A 21484-nucleotide genomic window follows, 5' to 3' on the forward strand; every position below is an offset into this window, starting at 1 on the left:
CTGTCTGGGCTCAGAGGTCACTGCTCCGAGGGGTCAGCCCTGGCCACACTGGCAGAAGCAGCCCCCAGGCCTCAGGTGTTCTCTTTCATTGCCCAGTTTGAGCATCTTTATAGCCATTCTCCGGAAGGGCAGGCTCGCATGTCCCCCAAGGTTTCTGTCTCCCCTACTCGACTGTGAACCCATGAGGATCCTGGATACAGTGGCCACTGGCCACACAGCGTTGGGGTGTGTGAAATGTGGATGGAGCTGAGCCCAGTGTAGGAGCGCACCCCAATCCCAAGGGCTCAGGACCACGGAAAGAATGGAAAACACCTCACTCACCATTTCCTGTTGATTACAAGCTGAAACGATCACAGTTAGGGGTGAATACAGGAAATAATTAAATGACTTCCGCCAGTTCCTTTCCACCTTTTTGAATGCGGCTACTAGAAAAAGCAGAATTACACACACGGCTCGGAGCCGACACCCTTAGTCAGTGCTCCCATTACAGAGTGGCTGTTTGAGAGGCTCGCTGAACAAGCGAGCTGGCAGAACAAACGAACAAACAAGTGCAGGACGGCTCCCCCAGTCCAGCTGCCCAGGAGTGAGTGTGGGACATGAGCTGGCCCCTCCCATCACCGGGTACCGGGTGCTAGCCTGCCCACCCTCCCCTCTCCGTGGTGCCCTCTCTCTTCCAGGCGACCAGCGGTGGCCTTCCTGGAAGGGTCTTCCCTGTTTTGGGCCCTGAGATGGCCTCGGGGATGCAGGACTTCCCTCCTCCTGACTCATTTGAGTCCCCCGGGCAAGAACATCCCGCGGCTCAAGGGCTGCCCAGCTGAGGCTTCTCAGGTCAGGACGGCAGGCAAGGGCAGGCCCCAGGGTCCCCCCGCCTGACTACCATCCCTGCTCCATCCCTGAGAACAGGACAGCCAGTGGGGCAAAAAGCCCGCGCCTCCCTTGTTTGGGAGAAGCAGGATGCAGACCCACGACAACGTGGTTCATATTTTAACTTGTCCACATTCTTGAATGATCTGAGGAAGGTGCCAAGGAATTAGTCATTGAGGCAAGAGGAGAAGAGCTGATAGGATCTCTGCGCCTAGCACAGCCCAGCGGGAGTGAGCCAGGCCCTTGCGGCAGGCGGCCCCACGGGGGAATCCTAATTAGTGGATAAGTGTCCGGACGGCAGGCCTGAAACCCTCTCGGTGCCGTCCTCTGTGGCCCGGGGCCCCAGGCAGGCTCCCTTAGCAGGGCTTTCCCGGGCAGGGCCCCGATGTCCGCCTCTCCCTCTGGTTCCCTCTCATCCTCAGGCTGAGTGACACAGGGTGGGGGCCTCTGAAGCCCCCTCCTCCCCAGGGTTACTGGGCCTGTCCTCTGCCCAGGGGACGCTGTCCTCTCCTCCTGCTTCCAGGGGACCTCTCTCCCTGCACGCTGGCCCTGCCTGTGGTCACCGCCCCTGTCGCACCCCCAGTGGGTGGCAGAGTCTTTGCAGCTGCAGCTTTGAGGGCAGCTGGGAACGCAGCATCTGGGGAGTGTGGGGGGCTTTCTGGGTCTCTGACCTCCCCCTTAGGCCTCCCCAGGCATCCTCCACAAGCCCCTCCACCTGGCTCGGAGGACTCTGGTCTTCCCTTTCGCTTCCTGCCTGGCGGCAAGGAGCTTTGCCTGGGGCCTGGCTCCTGCCCCGGGTCAAGCTGCTGAAATGGGGAACCCTGAACCTAACACAGGCCTGCACAGGAGCCCGGGGTCTCCCACAACCAGAGGGCCCCCGGAAGCCGCGGGGAGGAACCCGGGCAAAACCAGGACTTTTTTGGTTTGTTTTGCTTTCAACAAGAGCTCCCAAGATAGTGGGCTAATTAGGACACGCCCGGCCCGCGGCGGCCACAAGTGCCTACATGTGTGTGCAGGGCTCTTGGGCCTGACCCAAGGAGTGCGCGGGAGCCAGGGAGCCAGCGGGTGGCCTTCCCGCCAGCCTCCAGGCCGTGGACGCACCAGGCCCTGCTGGGGCCCCAGGGCCTTGTTGCGGGGCAGGAGTGCTCTGCCAGGGCAAATACTGCAGCCCTCACCCCCCCACCAACCCACCCAGGAGGCCTCATCTCTCCTCCCTGCAGATGGGTTGGGGACCTCCCTGGGTGCACCTGCGCTGGAGATTAGCTCTGGGCTGAGGGCTGGGGGCTGGGACATGGGCAGCAGGCAGTGGTAAATGGGGCTGCTCTCTAGGCTCGGCCAGTCACAGATATCAACACAGTTCCCAGACCTCACTGGTTTGATCCACCCATGCCCCTGGGGTGGCAGCAGGCCAGTGACCTCGCTCCAAAATGAGGGGTCAGAGAGTGAGAGGCCACCCAGTAGCTGGACCCCCTCCAGGAGGGCTGTGGAGGGTCCCGCCTGTCCCCTGGCCTGCTTGTCTGACAGCAGAGAGGAGCAGTGTGGGGGAGGCCAGAGCTCAGCCCGGCCCTGAAGCCCCTGTCCCACTGGCTGGACACCCCAATCCAAGCCCCAGCACCTACCGTTAGCCAAGTTGGGGACGGTGATGGCTGAGGTCTGGGGGTTCCCACAAGGTGGGCAGGAAGTGGTGGCCAGGGCTGCCCATCCCAGAACAGCAGGGTCTTCTGGGTCTACTGATGCCCCCGCGCCACCATCCTGGGAACCAGGCCTCTCTGCCCACCCAGGAGAGGGGCAGGAGAGACTGCCCAGGGACCCAGGGGGGCCAAGCAGGGCTCTGAGGTCAGGAGTCCTGGGGCCAAGTCTCAGCTCCACCTCTGTGACCTGGCCCATCGCTCCACCTCCCCAGGTCTTCGTTTTCTCATCAGCAAAGTGGGGATGAAATCAACGTGTACTGGCCAGGCGTGGTGGCTCATGCCTGTCATCCCAGCACTTTGGGAGGACGAGGCGGGCGGATCACCTGAGGTCAGGAGTTCAAGACTGGCCTGGCCAATATGGTGAAACCCCATCTCTACTAAAAATACAAAAAAAGATTAGCTGGGCGTGGTAGTGGGCACCGGTAATCCCAGCTACTTGGGAGGATGAGCAAGGAGAATTGCTTGAACCTGGGAGGCAGAGGTTGCAGTGAGCTGAGATCATGCCACTGCACTCCAGGCTGCGTGACAGAGCAAGACTCTGTCTCGAAAAAAACAAAAAAGAAATCAACGTGGACTTCGTAGGATGGTTGTGGGGATCAAGAGGGTCCAGAAATACTGTAACCTGAGACTTTTAATCGGAAGTGACTCTCGCCCGGGAGCCCTCCTGGAACCAACGTCCAGGAAGCTCCCATGCACGAGGCATGACCTCCAGGCCTTGGCACAAAAACCCAGCCAGGAGGAACTGCGGCTGGGCAGGCTCCACCGAGGAACAGGGACGGGAATCCAGATTCACTACTCAGAGGACAGTCGCTAAGCCCTGGGCACAGGGACAGATGGGGAAGAGCAGGTGCTCTCGGGGGCAGGTGCTCACAGGGGTCGGGGTCTCTCCTGTTCCCTGAGGTGTCCAGACAGCCAGTACCGACAGGACATCCAGAAACTCTTGGTTGGATGAAACAGACCCTGAAATCCACGCAGGCCATCCAACTGCGGGAAGCGGCCACGGTGTGCTACCACCCGCCATGTCAGCCACAGCCCCAAGCCCAGACAGTGCCCAGGGTCCAGGCTGCCTTCCCCAGAATGTGGGGGGTGGGGACAGCCCCTTGAAAGACTCTTCGTCCTCACCGGCCAGGAGCTGGAGGGGAGCTGGGCCCCATCGTCACCCTCCCGCCCCATGGGTTCCCTCCTACTTCAGATTAAGTTGGATTTTGTGGTTTTGTTAAAAGATTTCCATTGCACCTGTTGACTGTTTAAAACATGTAAACCGTCTGAAGCGACTTTTTTTTTTATGAGACGGAGTCTCACTGTGTCGCCCAGGCTGGAGTGCAGTGGTGGGATCTCGGCTCACTGCAGCTTCCACCTCCTGGGTTCAAGCGATTATCTTGCCTCAGCCTCCCCAGTAGCTGGGATTACAGACGCTAGTTTTTGTATTTTTAGTAGAGACGGGGTTTCACCATGTTGGCCAGGCTGGTCTCAAACTCCTGACCTCAGGTGATCTGCCCACCTCAGCCTCCCAAAGTGCTGGGATGACAGGTGTGGGGCATTTGAGTGATTTTTTTTACAAGTAGGTGGGAAATAAATCTTTTTCAAGTTTGTGTCCCTGTTTCCCCCTAGTCCACTCCTCTCACTTCCCAGTATCCACAGTGCCTTTTATCAGGGCCCAGGATATTAAGACAGAACGCAAAGCAAGGCATGGGAGGTCACAACTGTGCCATCGGATGACAGAGGACAGATGTGGTACTGTCCAGAACGGAACGTATTTTTTAGTGGAAATGATAACAGGGAAACCTGCCAGCAAAATTCACAATGACTCTGGCCACATTTCCAAAGGCCATGGTTTCAGCTGACTCCTCCGGTGGAGGAGATGTGGGGTGGGGAAGGCACCTCCAGCCTGGTCCCTGCACTGGGCCTGGCAGGGGTGGTGGGGAGGGCGGGGCACAAATGCTCATTCGGAAATCTTTGTCTCTGCCACAAGTGCAGAGGCACGAAAGACGGAGCTCCTGCCCCTTAGACAGCAATGACAGCTTCCCGAGGGACCCCATCCTTGGGAGCTGAGGCCAGGACAGCTCCCAAGGATGGGGCCGCTTCCTGGGGCCCTGGGCTTGGCGGAGATCAGGAGACTGGGGCCCGAGCCCACGGCCTGGCCATGTAGTCCCCCTTCTCTGTGGAAACGGAGATTCCTCTGATTCTAATCAGTTAGGATCCGAGTCAGAGAGGGAGGCACGTGGAAAAGCACAGCAGGGACGTCAGCTGAAATCCTGATGCCCCGCTGGCCCCTCCCCACCTCCACCTCTGCCTCCCTCGCTCCTGTCACCTCTCCAGCTCCTGCCCCGGCCCGAGCGTCCCTGCCCCGGCCGGCATTTATCCTGCACTCTTGGTTCATTCTGTTCAACTAGGACGGGAGCTCCAGACAGGGCAGAGACATGCTCTTCTTCACCCACCACTGGCAGCCACAGCATGGTGCATGGTGGGCCCGTGACAGACGTTTCCAGAAGGCAGCATGTTTGAGGGCTGGAGTCTGGCATTGGGGTCTGCCTGGAGTCTCCTGAGGGGTCAGCTGGCCTCCCTCTGGCCTCCTGGCCTTCTCCTCCCTCCAGCCTGGACAGGGGCTCTGAGCTGTGACCCCAGCTCTTGTACAGCAAGGAGGTCCGTGTCCCCGCTCCCTGGAGAATATTGAGACCAGCCTACTGTGGTTTTTTGAGAGTATGCAGCTCCTCAAACTCCCTGATCTCTCTCGGGCATGTCTGAACTTGGGCCCCAACCTCGCCCAGGGGTGAGTGACTGACAAGCAGCCTGGGCTTCGGAGGGAGAGAGCCCATCCCACCGGGGCAAGACCTCCGTCCCGCCGGTACTTCCCACAGCATCTCCTGGAGCCCGTGATTAAACAGATGGAAATGCCAACAAGATTCGACATGCGCCTGGGGGGAAGCCTCCCTCTCCCGACAATGTGCACACAGCACCCTCTGCTCTCACCCACAGTACCCTGTGCTCTCACCCGGGGCTGAGGCAAGGCCTTGCCCAATCCCATGCCAGGGCCACGTGGAACTTTCCACACCTCACACCGAGAAACGCGCCCCCAGAAGCCCCGCACAGCTGCCCAGACGTGTGTCTGCAGGACTGCGAGGCCCAGGGCCACCGCTGCTCTCCTGCCCGCACCTGCCTGCAGCGGCTGAGCCCATCTGCAGCACCCACTCTGTGTTTAGCGCCACACGGGGGCCTTGCAGATGCGTGTCCCTCCACACTCCCAGGTGACTTCAGATGACTCCAGGGTAGCCTGGTGCCCCCTGGGCCTCCATGGACGCACATTTGAGCTGCCCACTGTGGCCTGGTGCAAGGGCCTCGTCCCACCCTCTCCTCAACCCTCACTGCCTTCCACCTGCTAACCGCCCCGGAGTCCGCTCACGGTGCTGCTGCCTCCTCCCCCAGACCCTTCTCCACGTCCCTCAGCTTCTGCCCCTGCCTCCCAGATCCCACTCAGAGCCTGCCGAGAGGCCTCCTCCAGAGGCCTGGCCCACCAGCCCCTCCCTTCCAGGTCGTGGCGAGGGGCAGCCTGGACTCTGAGTGTCTGCGGAAGGCCCCAGTGGGGTATCCAGGCCGTATCCCCATCAGGCCCTGTGCTGCTGCCTATGAGAGGCAGGTGGCCAACAGGATGCACAGACTTAATTTAACCACCTGGAAACGGGCTGGTCCAGGCCCTCCGACCCAGAGTGCTGAGTGCCTGGGAAGACGAGGGGGAAGGCACAGCTCACACACGCTTCTCTCCCCTCTCTGAACCCTGCTGCCAGCACCCCAGAGCCCAACCCAGGTATCAGCCCTGACATCCTGTGTCCTTGCACACACGCCCCTGCCCATCTGTCTGCCCATCCATCCACCTGTCCTGCAGATGTGAATTAGGCGCCACCTGTAACAGCCTCCTGCTGTGCTGGAGACACTGACGGGTGCTTAGCAGGGTTTCCTGGACCCCTCCCAGCACACATTAGTGGCTGAGCCGAGAATGGGTGGCTGAGCCGAGAACTTGAATTATGACAGGTGCAGTGCAGGGTACAGGAAGGGGGAGGCAGTCACGGAGCGCGCCACCTCCGATGGCCCTCGGTGATAAGCAGACATTGGAGCAGGAGCCCAAAGGTGGAGAAGGCAGTCCAGGACGGCTGTGGGGGGTCATTGAGGCAGAGGGCAGAGGCCCCAGAGCCTGAGAGACAGCAGCATGCTTGCTCAGCAATCGCCCAGCCCTGCTCTGCCTGTCCCCTCCCCAGTTAGTGGGCTCAGGAGCGACAGAGGGTCCCACCCAGTACACTGGCCTTGGTCGGCTCCTGTAAAGGCAGGTCTCCTCTTCACACCCATTTCCTAGGCTTGACATCCTGGCACCCTCCCAGGTGCAGGGAGACGGCAGCCAGCATGAGACACGGCCCCGGCCCTCCATGCTGATGACAGTAAACAAACCAGCCAGCGCACGTGCAGGGGCTTGGGATCAAAAGTGGTCTCAGAAACACAGAGCCAGGCACAGGGGCCAGGGCTGGTGTCCAGGCAAGGACGGGCTCGGGAAAAGGTGAAGGCGGCCCTGCAGGAAGGGAAAGATCTGCCCCAGGTATTGGGTGGGCCTGGGGGTGTTTCCAGGCTGGGGACCAGCAGGGCAGAGAGCCTGCAGCCAGGAAGAGACAGAGCCCGGGGGGACAGCAGGAGAGGTGGTCGGAGCTGAGCAGAGACGCCTGGGGCTGCAAAGTGCTCCCTCTGGCTCTGGTGTTGAGAACACAGGGCGGGCATCAGCAAAGGCAGCAATTGTGAGATGTGTCTGAGCAGCGGGTGCGAGCTGGGCGGTGAGTGCACGGTAGGGTGCGCGGTAGGCCGCGCAGGGGCCCCGGGCACATTTGCAGGCGGGATTCACAGGACCTCAGGCATGGAGAGTGCCTCCAGGGCTCTGGCCTGAGCAAAGGGGAGAGTAGATTTCCTGCTGGCTGAGACGGGGCACCGTCCCTCCTCAGGGGAAGATAAGTTTGGTTTGGGTTTAGCAAGTTGAGGTCCCACTAGGCTGGTGATTGTGGGGAGGCCCAATGGGGGACAGAATGAGGGAGACAGAAATAGCAGCTGGCCGAGGGTGGCAGGGGGGCCGGAGGCGGGCGTGCACTAGGCACAGCGGGCGGCTGAGTGGGGTGGCTCCTCTGATCCCTGGATCTCCAGTTAGGACAACTGGTCCCTCCCCTGGCCCCAGATGGCCTGAGCCCCACCGCTGCTTGGGGTCTTTCATGACACAAGGCCTGGAGAGGATGCTGGGGGCTCCCTGGGCCATGCTCAGCAATCCCATGAGCCATTCCCAGTTGGGCCCTGCCCTCTCCAAACCATGGGAACTCAGCAGCCTCTGGGTTGCCAAGCCCCAATCCCTTTTCTGTTCTCCCAGCCGGCCCCTTGTGCCTGGTCTCTCCTGGCCTCCCAGGCTGCCCCTCCGCATCTCCCCCTCTGCTTGGTATCTCGGATGTCGCAGTGCCCAGTGCTCAGCTCCAGCCGCTCTCTCTCCCTGCCTCCGTGCAGATCCCCCAGAGCCCTGACTGTAAGCACCCATGCCCAGGACTCCCTAGAGGTCGTCTCCACAGCCTGCCTGCCCACACCAGCAACTGAGTGTCCGCATGGCTGCTCCTGCCAGTGTGGCCCCAACTCCTTACCCACCTCCCATCCGGACCCTGCCGGCCTTTCCTGCCTTGGGGAGCAACAGAGCCTCCTGCAAGGCTGCAAATGGAACCTCAGCATCTTTCTGGAATCCTCCCCTGCTCTTCCTCTAAGGTCACCTTCAAACTCCACCCTACGCCTGACCACCACCCACCACCTCCTCTGATGCACACAGGTCTGAGCCACCAGGTGGTCACACTTCTCAGGCCCCAGGACCACTGGAAACTCCTCCCTCATGGGGCTTTGGGAACTGCTCGCTTATCGTCCTCCTCCCTGCATGCGGCTCCTTCTCAGCTATGCAATGGCTGCCACGCGTCTCCAACACAACCACGGCCACGGCCATTGCCACAGCCACGGCTGACCGCGGCGTTTTCACCCCTGCCCTGCTGCAGTTCTACTAATCTCAGGGCAGAAAATTTGGGGTCCCCCAACCCCTCCCCTCATATCCAGCCCATCAGCAAATCTTGCCCAGAATCCCACTGTGTCGTATCACCTGGCCAGCGGGGCTGCCCAATTCCCTGGATCGTCCCAGCCTGCAGGCGGCTCCTAACCTCGGCCCTGCCCCCCTGTGGTCTATCCCCAGCACTGCAGCTGGGGGCCCTCCCAGAAAGTCTGCCAGCTGCGTCCCTTGGCTCCACAGCCCCGCGTACACAGTAGGTGCCTAGTAACTGCAGCTTGCTGCACTGATTGGCTTCCCCCTGCCCCAGAGCCCTGTCTTGGAGGCCTGTCCCACCCAGAGGCTTCACTTTCTGCAGGAACAGAGTGGACAGTGGCTCCATGGGGCACACGGGCTCCAGACCCGTCCATGCTGCTCCTCGGCACGGGGGTGGCCACATTCCTGTAATGCATGGATGCCCACCATGCGGAGGGGCAGGGTGGGAACAGGCCAGGCCCAAGGGTGCACAGCCCAGGCCCTGCGGCGAGACAGGCTCGAGCCCCTCCATACAGAGGGCGCAGGAGAGCTAGGGGTGTCTCCCATCACCCCGGCTAACCTCCTGAGACACTAAAGCTGAAGAACAGCGGCCCCAGGAGGAAGTGGGGGGCAAGCGGCCATGAGCTGGACATCCGGGAAGTCAGGGAGACTCCCGGGTGTTGGTGGACAGTGCCCAGCTCCAGCGTCTCCAGCGTTCAGCCTCTTCTAGAGGGGCCCCACTCGTCCAGCCGTCGGCTCCTTCCTTGCTACAGGCAGAAGTGGGTAAGGTCTTTGTGTAAACCTCGGGGTTGGGCATTGATCAACCCAATCAGACTCAGAACGTGGCCTTGTTTGGCCAGAGCCACACGGGGTTATCCAGTCCCCCATGTGGAAGGACAGTGTGGGAAGCAAGTGAAGAGCATGGCTGGGATTGCGGGAGGAGGGGCTGAGGCTGCATGGCTGGGATTGCGGGAGGAGGGGCTGAGGCTGCATGGCTGGGATTGCGGGAGGAGGGGCTGAGGCTGCATGGCTGGGATTGAGGGAGGAGGGGCTGAGGCTGCAGCTCTCCAGGCCAGGCCTCCCAGCGTCCCCATCTGCAGCAAGTAGCCAGTGGCTCCCATTGGGCCCCACAGCCGAGCGGCTACGGTGAACACCATCCTGATCATTGAGGAGACTGAGGCTCAGAGAGCAGTGTCACTGCCCAAAGACTCAGCTGGCAGGTGCCAGAGAGACAGACCCCAAGCCAACACCTGGAACCCTGTGCCAGGCTGGGGGCAATTGGCGGGCCCAGCTGGGGGCTCAGACAGTGTCCTGCAACCCAGAGGCCTCTTCCCAGGGCCAGGCTGGCCCAGCGGGCTCCGGAGCAGCCGCTGTACTTTGATAGGAATAACCAGGGCCTCACAAAGCCACCAACTCCAATACAACTCTATTCGCTCAATTTGGGTTTAAAACCCTTTGGGCTGAATACCATTTTCTGTTTCAAAACACGTTCCTGCAGTAAGACGAGGTCATGAATACTCTCTCTGGCACAGAAACAGGGAAACTGAGTCACCACTCAGTCCATTAGGATGGCCCAGCCTAGCCCACCTCCCCCCGAGAGGGAAGAGGTGTTGGAGACACGGCTGGCTCTGGGCACTGCCTCCACCTGCTCCTGGCACTCAGCCTAACACACAAATGTGCCCAGTTGACACTTGCTGATGGGACGAATGAATGAACAAATGAACCAACGAACCACAGTAATCCTTGGTCTAAAAAGAAACAGTGATGGCACAGCTGGCCATTGCTGACGCCCAGGGCACCAGGCAGCAGCAGCCGAGTGGACACCAGCAGCTCCTGCAGGCAGTGAGGGTCTGCAGGCCAGGGCAGCAGGGCTCCACCTCCCCACCCCTCCCGGGAATGGCATCTGTGCGACCGCATACTCAACCTTGGTGGAGTCCCCCCAGAGGGTGAGTCACATGGCGACATCTGCTCCATTCAAGGGAAAAGATTGTACTAGAGTCCCCCGGTCCCCAGGCTTCTTGGCTGGCCAGGCAGCGACACTGGCCTCTCCACCCGAGGCTTCTGGCTCCACCTTGGGTTCCAGGTGGTCCAGCAGCCAGGAGACAGCCCCTCCCGGCTCACGCACCTCCTCAATCGAGAGTCTGGGGGTACAAGTCTGCCCCCCCAGGAGCCCCAGGCCTGCCGTGCGTTTCTAATAGCAACGTGTTGGTGGATACATGTATCAATGAACAAGTGGGTGACAGCCAGACAAGGGAGAGAGGGACACCCCATGCCTGATGTAGCCGTTTCCCGCTCTGGGCTACAGTCCCAGCACTGGGTTTCTGATAAAAAGATCACGCAGGCATGTGGAGAGGCCATGGTGCCACCAGACTCCTGTGCATGGACCCAGCATCTGGACAGGCTGTGGGGCTGGGTCACCCACACCCTCACCCACCCTCTGGGCCACACACACACTGCCTCTCTTCTCAAAGCCTTGCCTGGGAACACACAGCCACAGGCACAGACATACACGTACCCATCGCAACACACACACGGACACACATGAGCACCTACCCACCCGAATCACACAATCACACCTGCAGTACCAATCTGCACACATGTACACACACGTACACACACCACAACACATATGCAAGCACGTGTACACACACACACCAGCCTGTACACACACCCATAACAACACACACACATCTGCACATATCCTTGCCTGCGTATTGCATGCACATCCACACTTAGACCCATACATGCATGCACACCAATACCCACCCGCCACATGCACACTGATGTGCACACTCACACACATCGATGTCACACACACCCTGGTCACACTGCCTGGAGCCCACGGCTCCAAAGCATCCATCCCCAGATCTTTGTGCCTCTGCATCCCAGTGCCAGCGGAGCTTGGGGGCACTTGAACTCTGCCTATCTGCCCACTGCCCCCTGCCCATGGCTGAGTTTCCTGTGTGGCACAGGCACCCATGGCCCCAGCTGTCTGCTTCCCTGGGAGGAGGAACGGCCCCACATGGAGTAGCTGTGCCCAGCCTTCCACCTTCTCAATTAGCAGCTGGTGCCTGCCTGGCCCCCAGGGACCTGGCAAGTCTGGAAGTGAGGCCAGGTCCCCGGGGGCTCAGGCTGCAGGGGCCAACCACAAGCTGCAGGCCCTTCCCTCCCCTCTACCAAGCCAGCAGCCCACTGCAGGGGGCGGGTGGCGCAAGAGGCCTCAAGCCCAGTTTGCCACAGGTCCTGGCCCTGGAGCTCAGACCCACACCAAGAAGAGCCCGTGGGACTGACAAGAAGCACCGTCTGCCACTGTTGTCAAATGAGCAAATTCCCTGGTGAGGGCGGGGGCAGCTTCACACCCAAGTCCAGGAGCAAAGATGACTTCTAGGGTGCACTGAGCTCCTGGTGGCTGGGGCGGGGCAGGGCAGCTCGGAAACTCTGAGCCTGGACCGAGCCGCCAGCCCCAAAGCCAAGGAGCATCAGAGACCCCCGCGCACGAGGCAGAAACACCAGCAGCCCCATAGGCACGGACCTGGCCTCCTCTCCCTGGCTGCGGGTCTCTGCCCAGCAGGTGGGCACAGGCTGTTGGAGCCCGAATCTGCCCTGCCTCCATGCCCGGGACCTGCCTCTAGCCCCTCAACGCCTCCCTTCCTACCTCTGCTCACCCCAACTGGCAGCAGACGCCGGGCCAGGAAGGCAGGCAGAAGGATGCCCCTCTGAACCCTCTACCGCAGCAAAATCCCCTGCAAAGTCCCCGAAGAGATCCTGTGAAGGGCGTGTCACACCTACCGTGGCGAGGTGCCGTGCGGGGTCACCGACGTACAGCATGGTAGGCGCCGGGGGGTCTGCACAAGCCGGGGAACTGGTGTCCCGTGGGACGAGGCATGGATCTGGGCGGCCCGAGGGGAAGGGTCAGGGTCGTGGCTGCCCGGCAGCGTGGACCGAGGGGGAGAGGCTCTGCAGCTAGGGAGGCGGGAGCCGAGGATGCTGGGGAACATGCGGGTCGTTTGTTGGCATTTTCACTTTTCCCATCTCCCTTAGTTCTGTCAACTGGCTGAATCCAACAACAAAACCCGCGGCCCACCCCTTTATTCCACATGAGTATTCATCCAAGTCCGGGGCAGGCCTCAGCTTGCCCGGTGATGTGTTGGACCGCACCAAGGAGGCTGCGCAGGGAGGGCGGGGACGCCGGTCAGCGCCGGCTCCATAATTAAACCCACCAGGGCTCCTTCCGAGATGCTGCGTGCCTGGGTGAGGCTCAGGGGGCCCCAGGCCCTCACCCCGTAAAGCAGCCTCTGTTCCCAGGCATGAGGGCTGAGCCCCGGCCCTGGAGATCACGGTAGGCAAGGCTGGGCCACCCCAAGGGGGAGAGATGGTGTCGCCTCCCTTGGCACCCAGGCGGGGCGCATCTGCCCCCTACGCGGGGAACTCGGTGGTCCACCGGGACCGGTCCAAGGGCTGCATGGAGAGGAGGGGCTCACGGGAGGCTGCGACCCTAGACCCCCGAGGGAGACGGGTGATGGGAGTGAGCAGCTCTTGTGGGGCCTGCCTTCCACTGCCTGCCCAAAGCAGGGGTGAGTTCAAGAGCCCAGAGCCATGTGTTTGGAGCCCACCCTGGCACTGGCCAAGCCCTCAGGAAACAGGGACAAGCCACTGTTGCCAAAGAACAGCCCGGCGGTGGGGCCCACTGCAGGCATGGATGGCCTTGGCACAGCCAGTGAGGGGCTCTGCAGTGGTGCCCTGCACCCGCCTAGTGGGGCCTCTGAGGTGACTGCCACTCCCTGTTGGGCCGTCTGAATTTCCACTGTATTTCAGCTGTCTTGGGTACAAAGTTGCCCCTGGCAGAGGGGCCCGAGACCCCCTGGAAGCCAGCAGAGCATCCACGCTCAGACGAACCCGGGGACTGGGGCCTGCGGACCCACACTTCCAGTCCCCAGGGCACCGTGGCTCTCACGAGGGCTGAGAAATCCACAGGAGCTGAGAATTCCACGCGGAGACCCTTTCCCCTTTCCTTCCAACCTTTTCCTGCCAAATCCCAAACCACCTGCCTGCTTTCTCTTGTCTCCATCTCCCCACTTCCTTCCTCCCTGTCGTCCCCACCGAGAGCCGGCAGGGGCCTCATCGCTCCCCACCCCCACCCCCGGGGAGAGTGGGCAGAGCTGGGTGAGGGCAGGGGAGGTTTCAATGCAGCTGCCTGAGGAGCCCTGGGGACCCGCTCTGCCCCACCAGCAGGCCGGGCTGAGGACGAAAGGACGATTCCAGGTGCTGTGCCCCAAGGGGCTGGGGCCTGGAGAGCCCAGCTGAGGGCCCTGGGGCCGGGGGGCAGCAGGTGAGTCCTGGACGCCCATCTCTTCCTGTGGCCGAGGATCTCAGCCCCCAACAGGCAGGGCGGCAGCATTCAGGAGGAGACAACTGAGAAAAAGACAGTTTTGTTTGGTAGATCAGGTTCAGGAAGGGCGTCTCTGGGAAGCCCCCTGCAGGGGGTCGGCTGGGGCCCAGACTGGAGGTTCTGGGGAAAGCAGCAGCCTCCTTGCAGGAGAGCCCAGGGTGAGCCTCAGGAGACTCCTGCTGGGATGGGGGATGCCCTGGGGGTTGGGGTGCCTTCTGCTTCTGAGCCTGGGACCCCTCTTGGGTTGGGGGCAGGCTCCCCAGGGATGGAGAGACACTCAGAGCCAGGCCGAGGCAGGGCCTGGGTTCCGCTCCCCACCCCTACAGGGCACATTCCCAGCCTCTGCAGGCCGTGTCCTTGCCTGCCAAAGGGAATGATGGATTGAAAAGGAGACTCAGGCGAGTCCCATGCACGGGGCCAGCCTGATGGTTTTATAAATAGTCAAAAGGAGAGCACCAAGGGGAAGGACGTGAGGAGGGAAGACAGCCAGGCTGCCTTCAGCATGAGCCCAACCCATGCCCAGGGCATGGCGCCTGAGACCCCGCATCTCTCCACCCTTAGCGTCTGGGCCAGGCTGTGGGGATCCCAGTGCAGCTGAGCTACACGTTTCCAACTCAAAGGCACCCAAAACCACTGGCCTCTGCCCCAGAGCGGCACCCAGCTTTCTGCAAACGTTCCCAAGGCCCAGCCTTACAGAGGACTGGGACAGGGGACCCAGGGCCACACCCCCTCGGCTTGGCCCTTAGCACCTCCTCCAGGTTCCCTCCCTGCTGGGTCCTCTATTCCGCTTTCATTCTGCTTCTAACTCACTGGGGATTCCACCTCATTGACTTTCCGCGGGACCCTGGGCCGCAGGACGGCGGCGGGGGTGGGCGGGGGTGGGGGGGAAGCGACGCTGCCGCAGGCCATGGCACTCTTCAGGAACCAGTTTGTGGGAGCGGTTATGTGCCAGAACGGACGGGGGACTACGTTTCCTGGTGCCTGTGATGTGTCAGTTCAAGGCCAAACTCATAGCACAGGGCCCCTGCTGGGCAGCTGGCTTCATCCCACCCCATGGAAGAGACAGCAGAAGCTGCAAGGCTCTGAGACCCGGGTGCTGGGTGGGGTTCACTTCTGCGCAGCCCCAAAGTGCTTTGTCACGAAAGCCCACCGAAGGAAAGGCTGAGTGGGGGCTCCAGGGAGGGGGTAATGGGTGGGCTGGGGTCTCAGAGCTGACCGTGGCGAGCTGAGCCCCCCTCCCTGCTCCCACGCCTGACCCCACTCTTCCTCCGGCTACAGATCCTCCTTGGAAGGGAGGGGTGTCCTTCTCCCTCTGTCTGCCTGCCCCTTCTTGGGGGCCACACATGCACGGGACCCGCGCCCTTCCTTCTCCTGGGCCTGGGGAGAATGCCTCTCCCTGAAGTCACCAAGACCTATCTGGGGTGACCTCTGGGGTCTCAAGCCCCCAAGTGTCCTAAGGTTCTGACCCCGGTGTCTGTCCTGCTGCTGGGTTCCCGGGGCCCCCAGGGTAGATCAGCCCACCTTCTACCCCACCAGCTGTAGACCCCGCTCTGTGGCCCACCTGCCCACAACAGCTGTCATCAGAGAAAGGCGCCAGGAGAGGAGGGAAGGGGCATGGGGGAGGGGCCAGGCCTGGAGGAGGCTCTAGGGAAGGAGAGGGGAGGGGAGAGGAGGGGAGGGGAACAGAGTGGAGGGGAGGGGAAAGAGAAGACATTTGCCTCTCTCCTCTTTTCTCCCCTCCTGTGTCCTCCCTCCTTGTGGAACATCCTGAGAGCCAGCAAGGGCTGCAGGTCTCATTGCCCTGCGCTGGCTTTGTCCGAGAGGACACTGGCGCTCAGAGGGGTGGGGATTCGTCCCCAAGCCCAGGCCCAGCACTGTAGACTCCTCGGGTGGGTCCGGGTAAGGATTAGGACCCCCGCCCCCACCGTCACACCCACACTGCCTCCTCGCACCCTGCGAGCCTACGAGGGAGCTTTATCCCCTGCAGCTCTTCCCAGACGGTGTCGGGGTGGCCAGGGGAGACCCCACCCAGGTGGCATCCAGAACCCGGTCAAGCCTTCCTCATTCAGGGAACCAGCCGGGGTCCGGGGAGGGCAGGGGCTGGGCCAGTTTTAGCTGTGGCTCCTCGGCCCACCCTCCCCAGCCCACGGGGAGGCCAGGGCCGCAGGCTTCCCTCTGCTCTCCTCTTGCAGAATGGGGCCCTACTTTAAAGTGAGGTCCTTGTGAGCCATGTAGGGTCTTGAGGGACAGCCAGAGCCTAAGGCACGAGGCAGCTCAGGCAGGAACCGTGCCGGGCAAGGGCAGCAGGCCCTGGTTCCAGATCCTATCCTAGGCCCTCCTGGCTCTGTTGTTCTGATCTCCGAGGAGCAGCTTTCTTAAACAGAGGGCCTCCTCCCTGCCCTCATCCTCACGCCTAGCGTTTATCACATGCTCCCGATGGGCCCGGCACCACTGGGCATCCTCAAATCAGTGGGTGACTTGGAGCCTCTCAGTAGTGCCATTTATAGACAGGAAACTGAGGCCCAGAGGGCTGCGTAATTCTTTAAGGGTTGCCCAGCTCAGAAGGGAAGGGGTGGGTCCTGAGCTCAGCAAATCTGGCCTCGGAGCCCCCCAGCCACACCCACCTCGGCCTGCTGGACTTTCTGGGCCGTCTCAGTCAGATGGCCACAGTGACCAAAGGGGTCTGCTTCCTGCTGTGGCCGCACAGAGCTCACAGTCTCCCCAATAAATCTGTGGCCTGGGACTCCTCTGAAGCCCACTGAGGGTTCGACTGCTCTTGTCCACGCCCCGCTCTCCTGAACTGCCTAAACTCAGCCTCCTCTGCAGGGGCCAGTGTGGCAGGAGGGTTGTCCAAGGCCCACAGGATTGGGCAGAGCCAGCATCCAGCACCTGGCACCCCAGAGTCTATGCCACCCCCCGAAGGGCTCTCTGCTTTGGGCTCCTACCCCGTGTCATCCCAACTTCACCAGCAAGGACATAGAGGCTCAGAGAATTGTGGGAGCTTGAAACCACCCGCTCCGCCTGTCTCCCACAGCTGCTAAGCAGGTGGCTAAGGCATCCCTCAGACACCCTGTGTCCAACGGGAACCAATCTGCCTGCTCGTGGTGTGGGGAGACCCACGTCCCCCAGATGCGGAAGGCACACCCCACTGCAGAGGACCAGCGTCCCGCGCTCCAGCACTGTGCCTGCCCGAGCTGAGGCCCCTTTGCTGGACGAGTCCCAGACCCACCCCTGAGTATGGGAGCGGCCAGATGCCACAAACACCCAGGGACAGGTGGCCAGAGGGAGCCGCCAGGGGCAGGTGGGGGCGGGTGCATGTGCAGCCACTTCCACAAGCAAGCCACCCACCTGAGCCACGAACTCAGGACTGTCAGGAGCCCTGGAAACATCCGGCACCAGAACCGCCTGTCTGACCCGAGGCCGGGCCTCTATGGTGTTTCTTGTCCAAGGTCACCAGCCTCGTGGTGGGGCTAGAACTGGGTCCCTGAGCTGCAGGTGGCAGTTTTCCAGGGGGCACTCAGAGCCCCCCATGCCCACATTGGCACTGAACCGGGTCCAGGTCCCCAGCCCCGGCACAGCAGCCCTTTCCGGGCTGAACTTTAAAACAATGCCCCCCAGTTCAGCTCCAGCCCCACTCTAGGACCCCTGGACTTAGCGGGCCAGGGGCCATTCTCAAGGCAGCTAAGCCCTGGTCCCTGTGCCAGGCTGCCCGAGCCGGCCAGTTGGTGCCCCTCGGAGTCTCCGTCTTTGCACCTGGTGCTCCCATGGGAGTCAGGGGTAGGGGACAGTATGCCCTTGGCCCAGCAGCCACTGTCGTGAGGGGGCTGGGGGGCTGGGCCTTGGGGTCAGAATGAGGCTCGGCTGTCCCCACATAGGCCTAGGCCAGCCTTCGTTCCAGGGAATCCCCCATCTCCGTGAGCCGAGCTGTGCTCCTAGGAATTTCATACATGGCTTTGGGAGGAGGCGTGTCACTGCCTGACAGATCCAGCCACCTTGCTGTTTGCAGAGGTTCAAGGCCCCCACCGTCACCCTGTGGCTGGTGAGTGGCACGTTCCAGCAGGCGGGGGCTCAGACCAGACCTGGAAGTGGAGCTCAGGGAACCCTCCGGGGCTGGGGGGAACAAGCACGCTCCACCCACAGGAATGTAGAACTGCTCCTTCTGCCTCCCTGAGCCCAGGTCCTCCTCCCGAGGGTGGGTCTGTGCCATCTTAGGGGCCTTCTGCCCTCTACAGGGGGAGTGGGGGCTGAGCAACTTGGGGTTGGGAGGTGGCTTCTGGATCTCAGGGGACAATCTTTTGGGTCTTCCTCCCTCCCTCCCTGGGGTCCAGTGGCCAGTTCCTGCCCCTCCCCAAATTGGAGGACACGGATGTCCAGAAGGGGACCTGGAGGGGGTGGGGTCAGGACCTTTGTCCCCAGAGAGCAGCCGGCAGAATTTTTCCAAAGGGAGGGAGGGGAGAGGTCGAAGTCTCACTTTCTTGCACTACCCGGCCCCATCCCCAGCCCACTCTTTCCCAGCATCTGCCTTGATTTCCTCACCCATAACATGGGACTAGAACACGCACAGACACTGTCGAGTGTTTCCACTGGGACAGTCTCCTGAGCTGGGGTGGGAGGGCAGGGGTGGGCGGTCGAACCCTCAGATCCAGGCTGAGGGGCTCCTTGGAGGAATCGACCCCCCTGGGGCTGCTGCCCCCCAACCTGGGGCTGCGGCTGCCCAAGGAGGTGCCTTCTCTGGCCCCACCTGGCTCTCCGACAGCCCAGCATCCGCGATGGAGACGGAACGGGCAACATGGCCCCTCCACCTCCACCTCCCCCACCCCGCTTCACTCTGCTCGTTCTGACTGGGGCCCCACAGCCCTTGCGGGCTGAGCATAAGTGAAGGAGGCCCGACCCTGCCCCAGACGCGCTATTCCGCGTGTCCCCATAGTTCAAGCTGTTTTTCCTGTAGCGCACAAGTTCCCCACCTACGAATCCCTGGGTGGGGGGCAGCCCACCTGTGGGCAGGGCCGAGCAGCCGATGAGTCCGGCGGGGCAGGCCCGGGGCACTGGGACGGCGGGCCTCACTGGGCCTCCCAGGTCGGGATCTTTGCTGTCTCCTCACGTGTGGTGCCCGCCTGCCATCCACCTCCTGGCACAGTCGAGGCCTGGCTATGGGCTGCCGGAGAGATAGGCAGGAGCGTGGCCCCCACCAGCTCCCACAGCCTGGCCTTTTCGCCCAGAGTAGCAGCCAATGGGGCAGGGCTTGAGACTCCCAGGAATGGGGGAGCCTGCCAAGATGGGGTGCCGGAGGCCTCACTGGCCCTGCCTGCCCCCTATCCAGTTCTCTTCTCCTGGAAACAGCACCTCCATCTTCCTTTGGGGGTCCCTGTGTGGGGAGGCCCACCCCACTCCATTCCATTGTCACCCTGTTCCAGGGATGGTGGAGCCCAGGCCAATCAGAGGCACAGAGGTGGCTCAGAGATGGGCCCGTGACCACATTCAGATCAACGAGAGGCAGGACTGCTGGACTATGGGAAAAGAGGGATCTCCTCTCCATGGGAATAGGGCATGCTGGTGGAGCCTGGTACTCTTCACCATGAGAGGAGAGGCGGCCTAAAAACAAAACCACTGCAGGGGAAAGCAGGCCAGGAGACTGAGCGAGGCAGCTGTGAAGCACCTGGACACAGCCATGCCCGAAGCCCTTTCTATACCTGGATCCAGCCGTAGAAGCCCTTCCTACACCTGGACCCACCCATGTCCAAAGCCCTTCGTACACCTGGATCTAGCCATGCCTGAAGCCCTTTGTACACCTGGATCTAGCCATGCCTGAAGCCCTTCCTACACCTGGATCCAGCCATGCCTGAATCCATTCCTATCTCTGGATTGACAGTTACATGAGCTGGTACATTTTCTCCTTTGCAAATTGAAGTGTCCTGAGAAACCCACAGGGGAAGCTGTACAATCAAGAGGCTATCTCCTGGTTCTGCCAGGCTCCCAAGACAGGACGGTCCTCTGCAGAGGGCAGCCCCCCCACTCACCATGACAGATGTGGTCATGCCCTCCAAGTGGAAGACGTCCATGCTGGAATCCGTTCCGCCCACCACCTCATTATTCCCCTGGCTTGACTGGGGAAGGTCGAAGTAGGTGCTGTCTGGTTCCCTGGGGCAGGGAGAGGAAAATAGAAGCATCAGTCCCCAGTCTGGGTGTCACCCCCATACCTCCCAGGCCCAGAGCTCAAGGCTAGCCTGAGACTCCTGGTGAGGCCTACGTCTCCTGCCCTTCCCTTTCCCTCTCATCCCATCTCTGTCCTCCACCTGCCATTCCAGGGCTGCTGTGACTGCCACAGAGGCAGAGCCAGTCATGGGCTCTGTTATTCTGGGCCTCTGCTGGCCATGGGCCCTCTCCAGAGCTGGCCGGAGAAACGAGTCTGAATTTTGGTCCTGCGTCCCCAGGGAAGGCCTAGGGCAGCAGTCCCCCTTCCTTGCCCCTCCGACCCAGCCCTGTTCCCAAGCTGACGAGGGTGGCTAAGGCTAGCCCAAGACTAGTGTGGAGCCGCCTCTCCTGCTCTGGTCCAGTTAGCCCAGCGAGGGTGGTCGAGGCTAGCCCAGAATCCCAGTGAGGGTTGCCAAGTCTAGCCCAGAATCCCAGTGAGGGTGGCTGGGGCTAGCCCAGAGTCCTCCCAGGGCCACCCCTCCTGCTCTGGCCCAGTTAGCCCAGCGAAGTTGGCTGAGGCTAGCCCAGAGTGCCTCCCAGGGGAGCCCCCAGTTCTGGCCAGCTGAGCGCACTCACAGAGAGCTCCAGAGGTGCTCAAACGTGGTGCCCCCATCAGGGGAGGTGGCGGTTGACTGGGCCATCTTCCCCACGCCGGCCTCCGAGGGCAGCTCGCTCTGCAGGAAGGAAGGAATGACACCTGAGCGCCCTGGGAACTCGTGCTCTGTCCTCCTGTGACAGTCTCGGCGGGGGCAGCAGGCAGGTGGGCCTGCCTGGGGCATCCCTCGAGCACTGACAGGTACCCCCGCCTCGTCCTCCCTGTGCCCTCTCCGCTGTCATTTCATCCACCCCGTTCCCCGCGGCTGGAAACCGAGGGCCAGGTGCGCAGCTCTGCCTTGGAGGTGGCGGGCCTGGATCAGACTCATCCGTGGGGGTGCCCTGGGCAGGCAGGAGCTTCTCAGAGCCGCTGCCTTGGAAGAGGGGGTGACAGCAGCACCCGCTCCTGGGGCTGCCTTGAGGGCCTTTGGGAGAGCAGACTTTTTGAGACGCTTGGGCCAGGACAAGTGTGTGAGGCCTGTGGTCTGTTATGATCCACTGTGTCTAGTTTGGCCTGGGGGATGCACCCAGGCTTGGGGTCTCCCTGATGCCCAGGACCTGGAGGTAGCTCAGGTCCCAGTCACTCCATCTTGGGAACAGCGTGTGTGAGGGCTGCCTTGGAGGCTGCAGCCAAGCCCCTGGCTAGAGCCTAGCTGTGCTGACTGCTGCAGGACACAGATGCCCCCT

At 61.8% G+C, this 21484-nt stretch overlaps 1 protein-coding gene across 14 annotated transcripts in view; it reads right to left on the reverse strand.

Moving 5' to 3' along the window:
- The window catches only part of TP73 (tumor protein p73), an 84098-nt gene that overhangs the window by 31720 nt on the left and 30894 nt on the right, over positions 1–21484 (reverse strand). For 9 of the 14 annotated variants that reach the window (XM_063632019.1, XM_063632014.1, XM_055262559.2 and 6 more), the window contains exons 2-3: positions 20780–20877; positions 20029–20149 (exon numbers count right to left, since the gene is read on the reverse strand). In XM_063632019.1, coding sequence (XP_063488089.1) covers positions 20029–20149; positions 20780–20844 — 186 coding nt within the window. In that variant the 5' untranslated portion in view covers positions 20845–20877. Of the gene's footprint in view, positions 1–12411; positions 14030–20028; positions 20150–20779; positions 20878–21484 lie in introns of those variants that run through there. The other 5 variants (XM_063632021.1, XM_063632016.1, XM_063632022.1 and 2 more) reach the window with 2 other exon arrangements.

This window comes from Symphalangus syndactylus, chromosome 22, assembly GCF_028878055.3.
Source record: "Symphalangus syndactylus isolate Jambi chromosome 22, NHGRI_mSymSyn1-v2.1_pri, whole genome shotgun sequence".
Taxonomy (NCBI): domain Eukaryota; kingdom Metazoa; phylum Chordata; class Mammalia; order Primates; family Hylobatidae; genus Symphalangus; species Symphalangus syndactylus.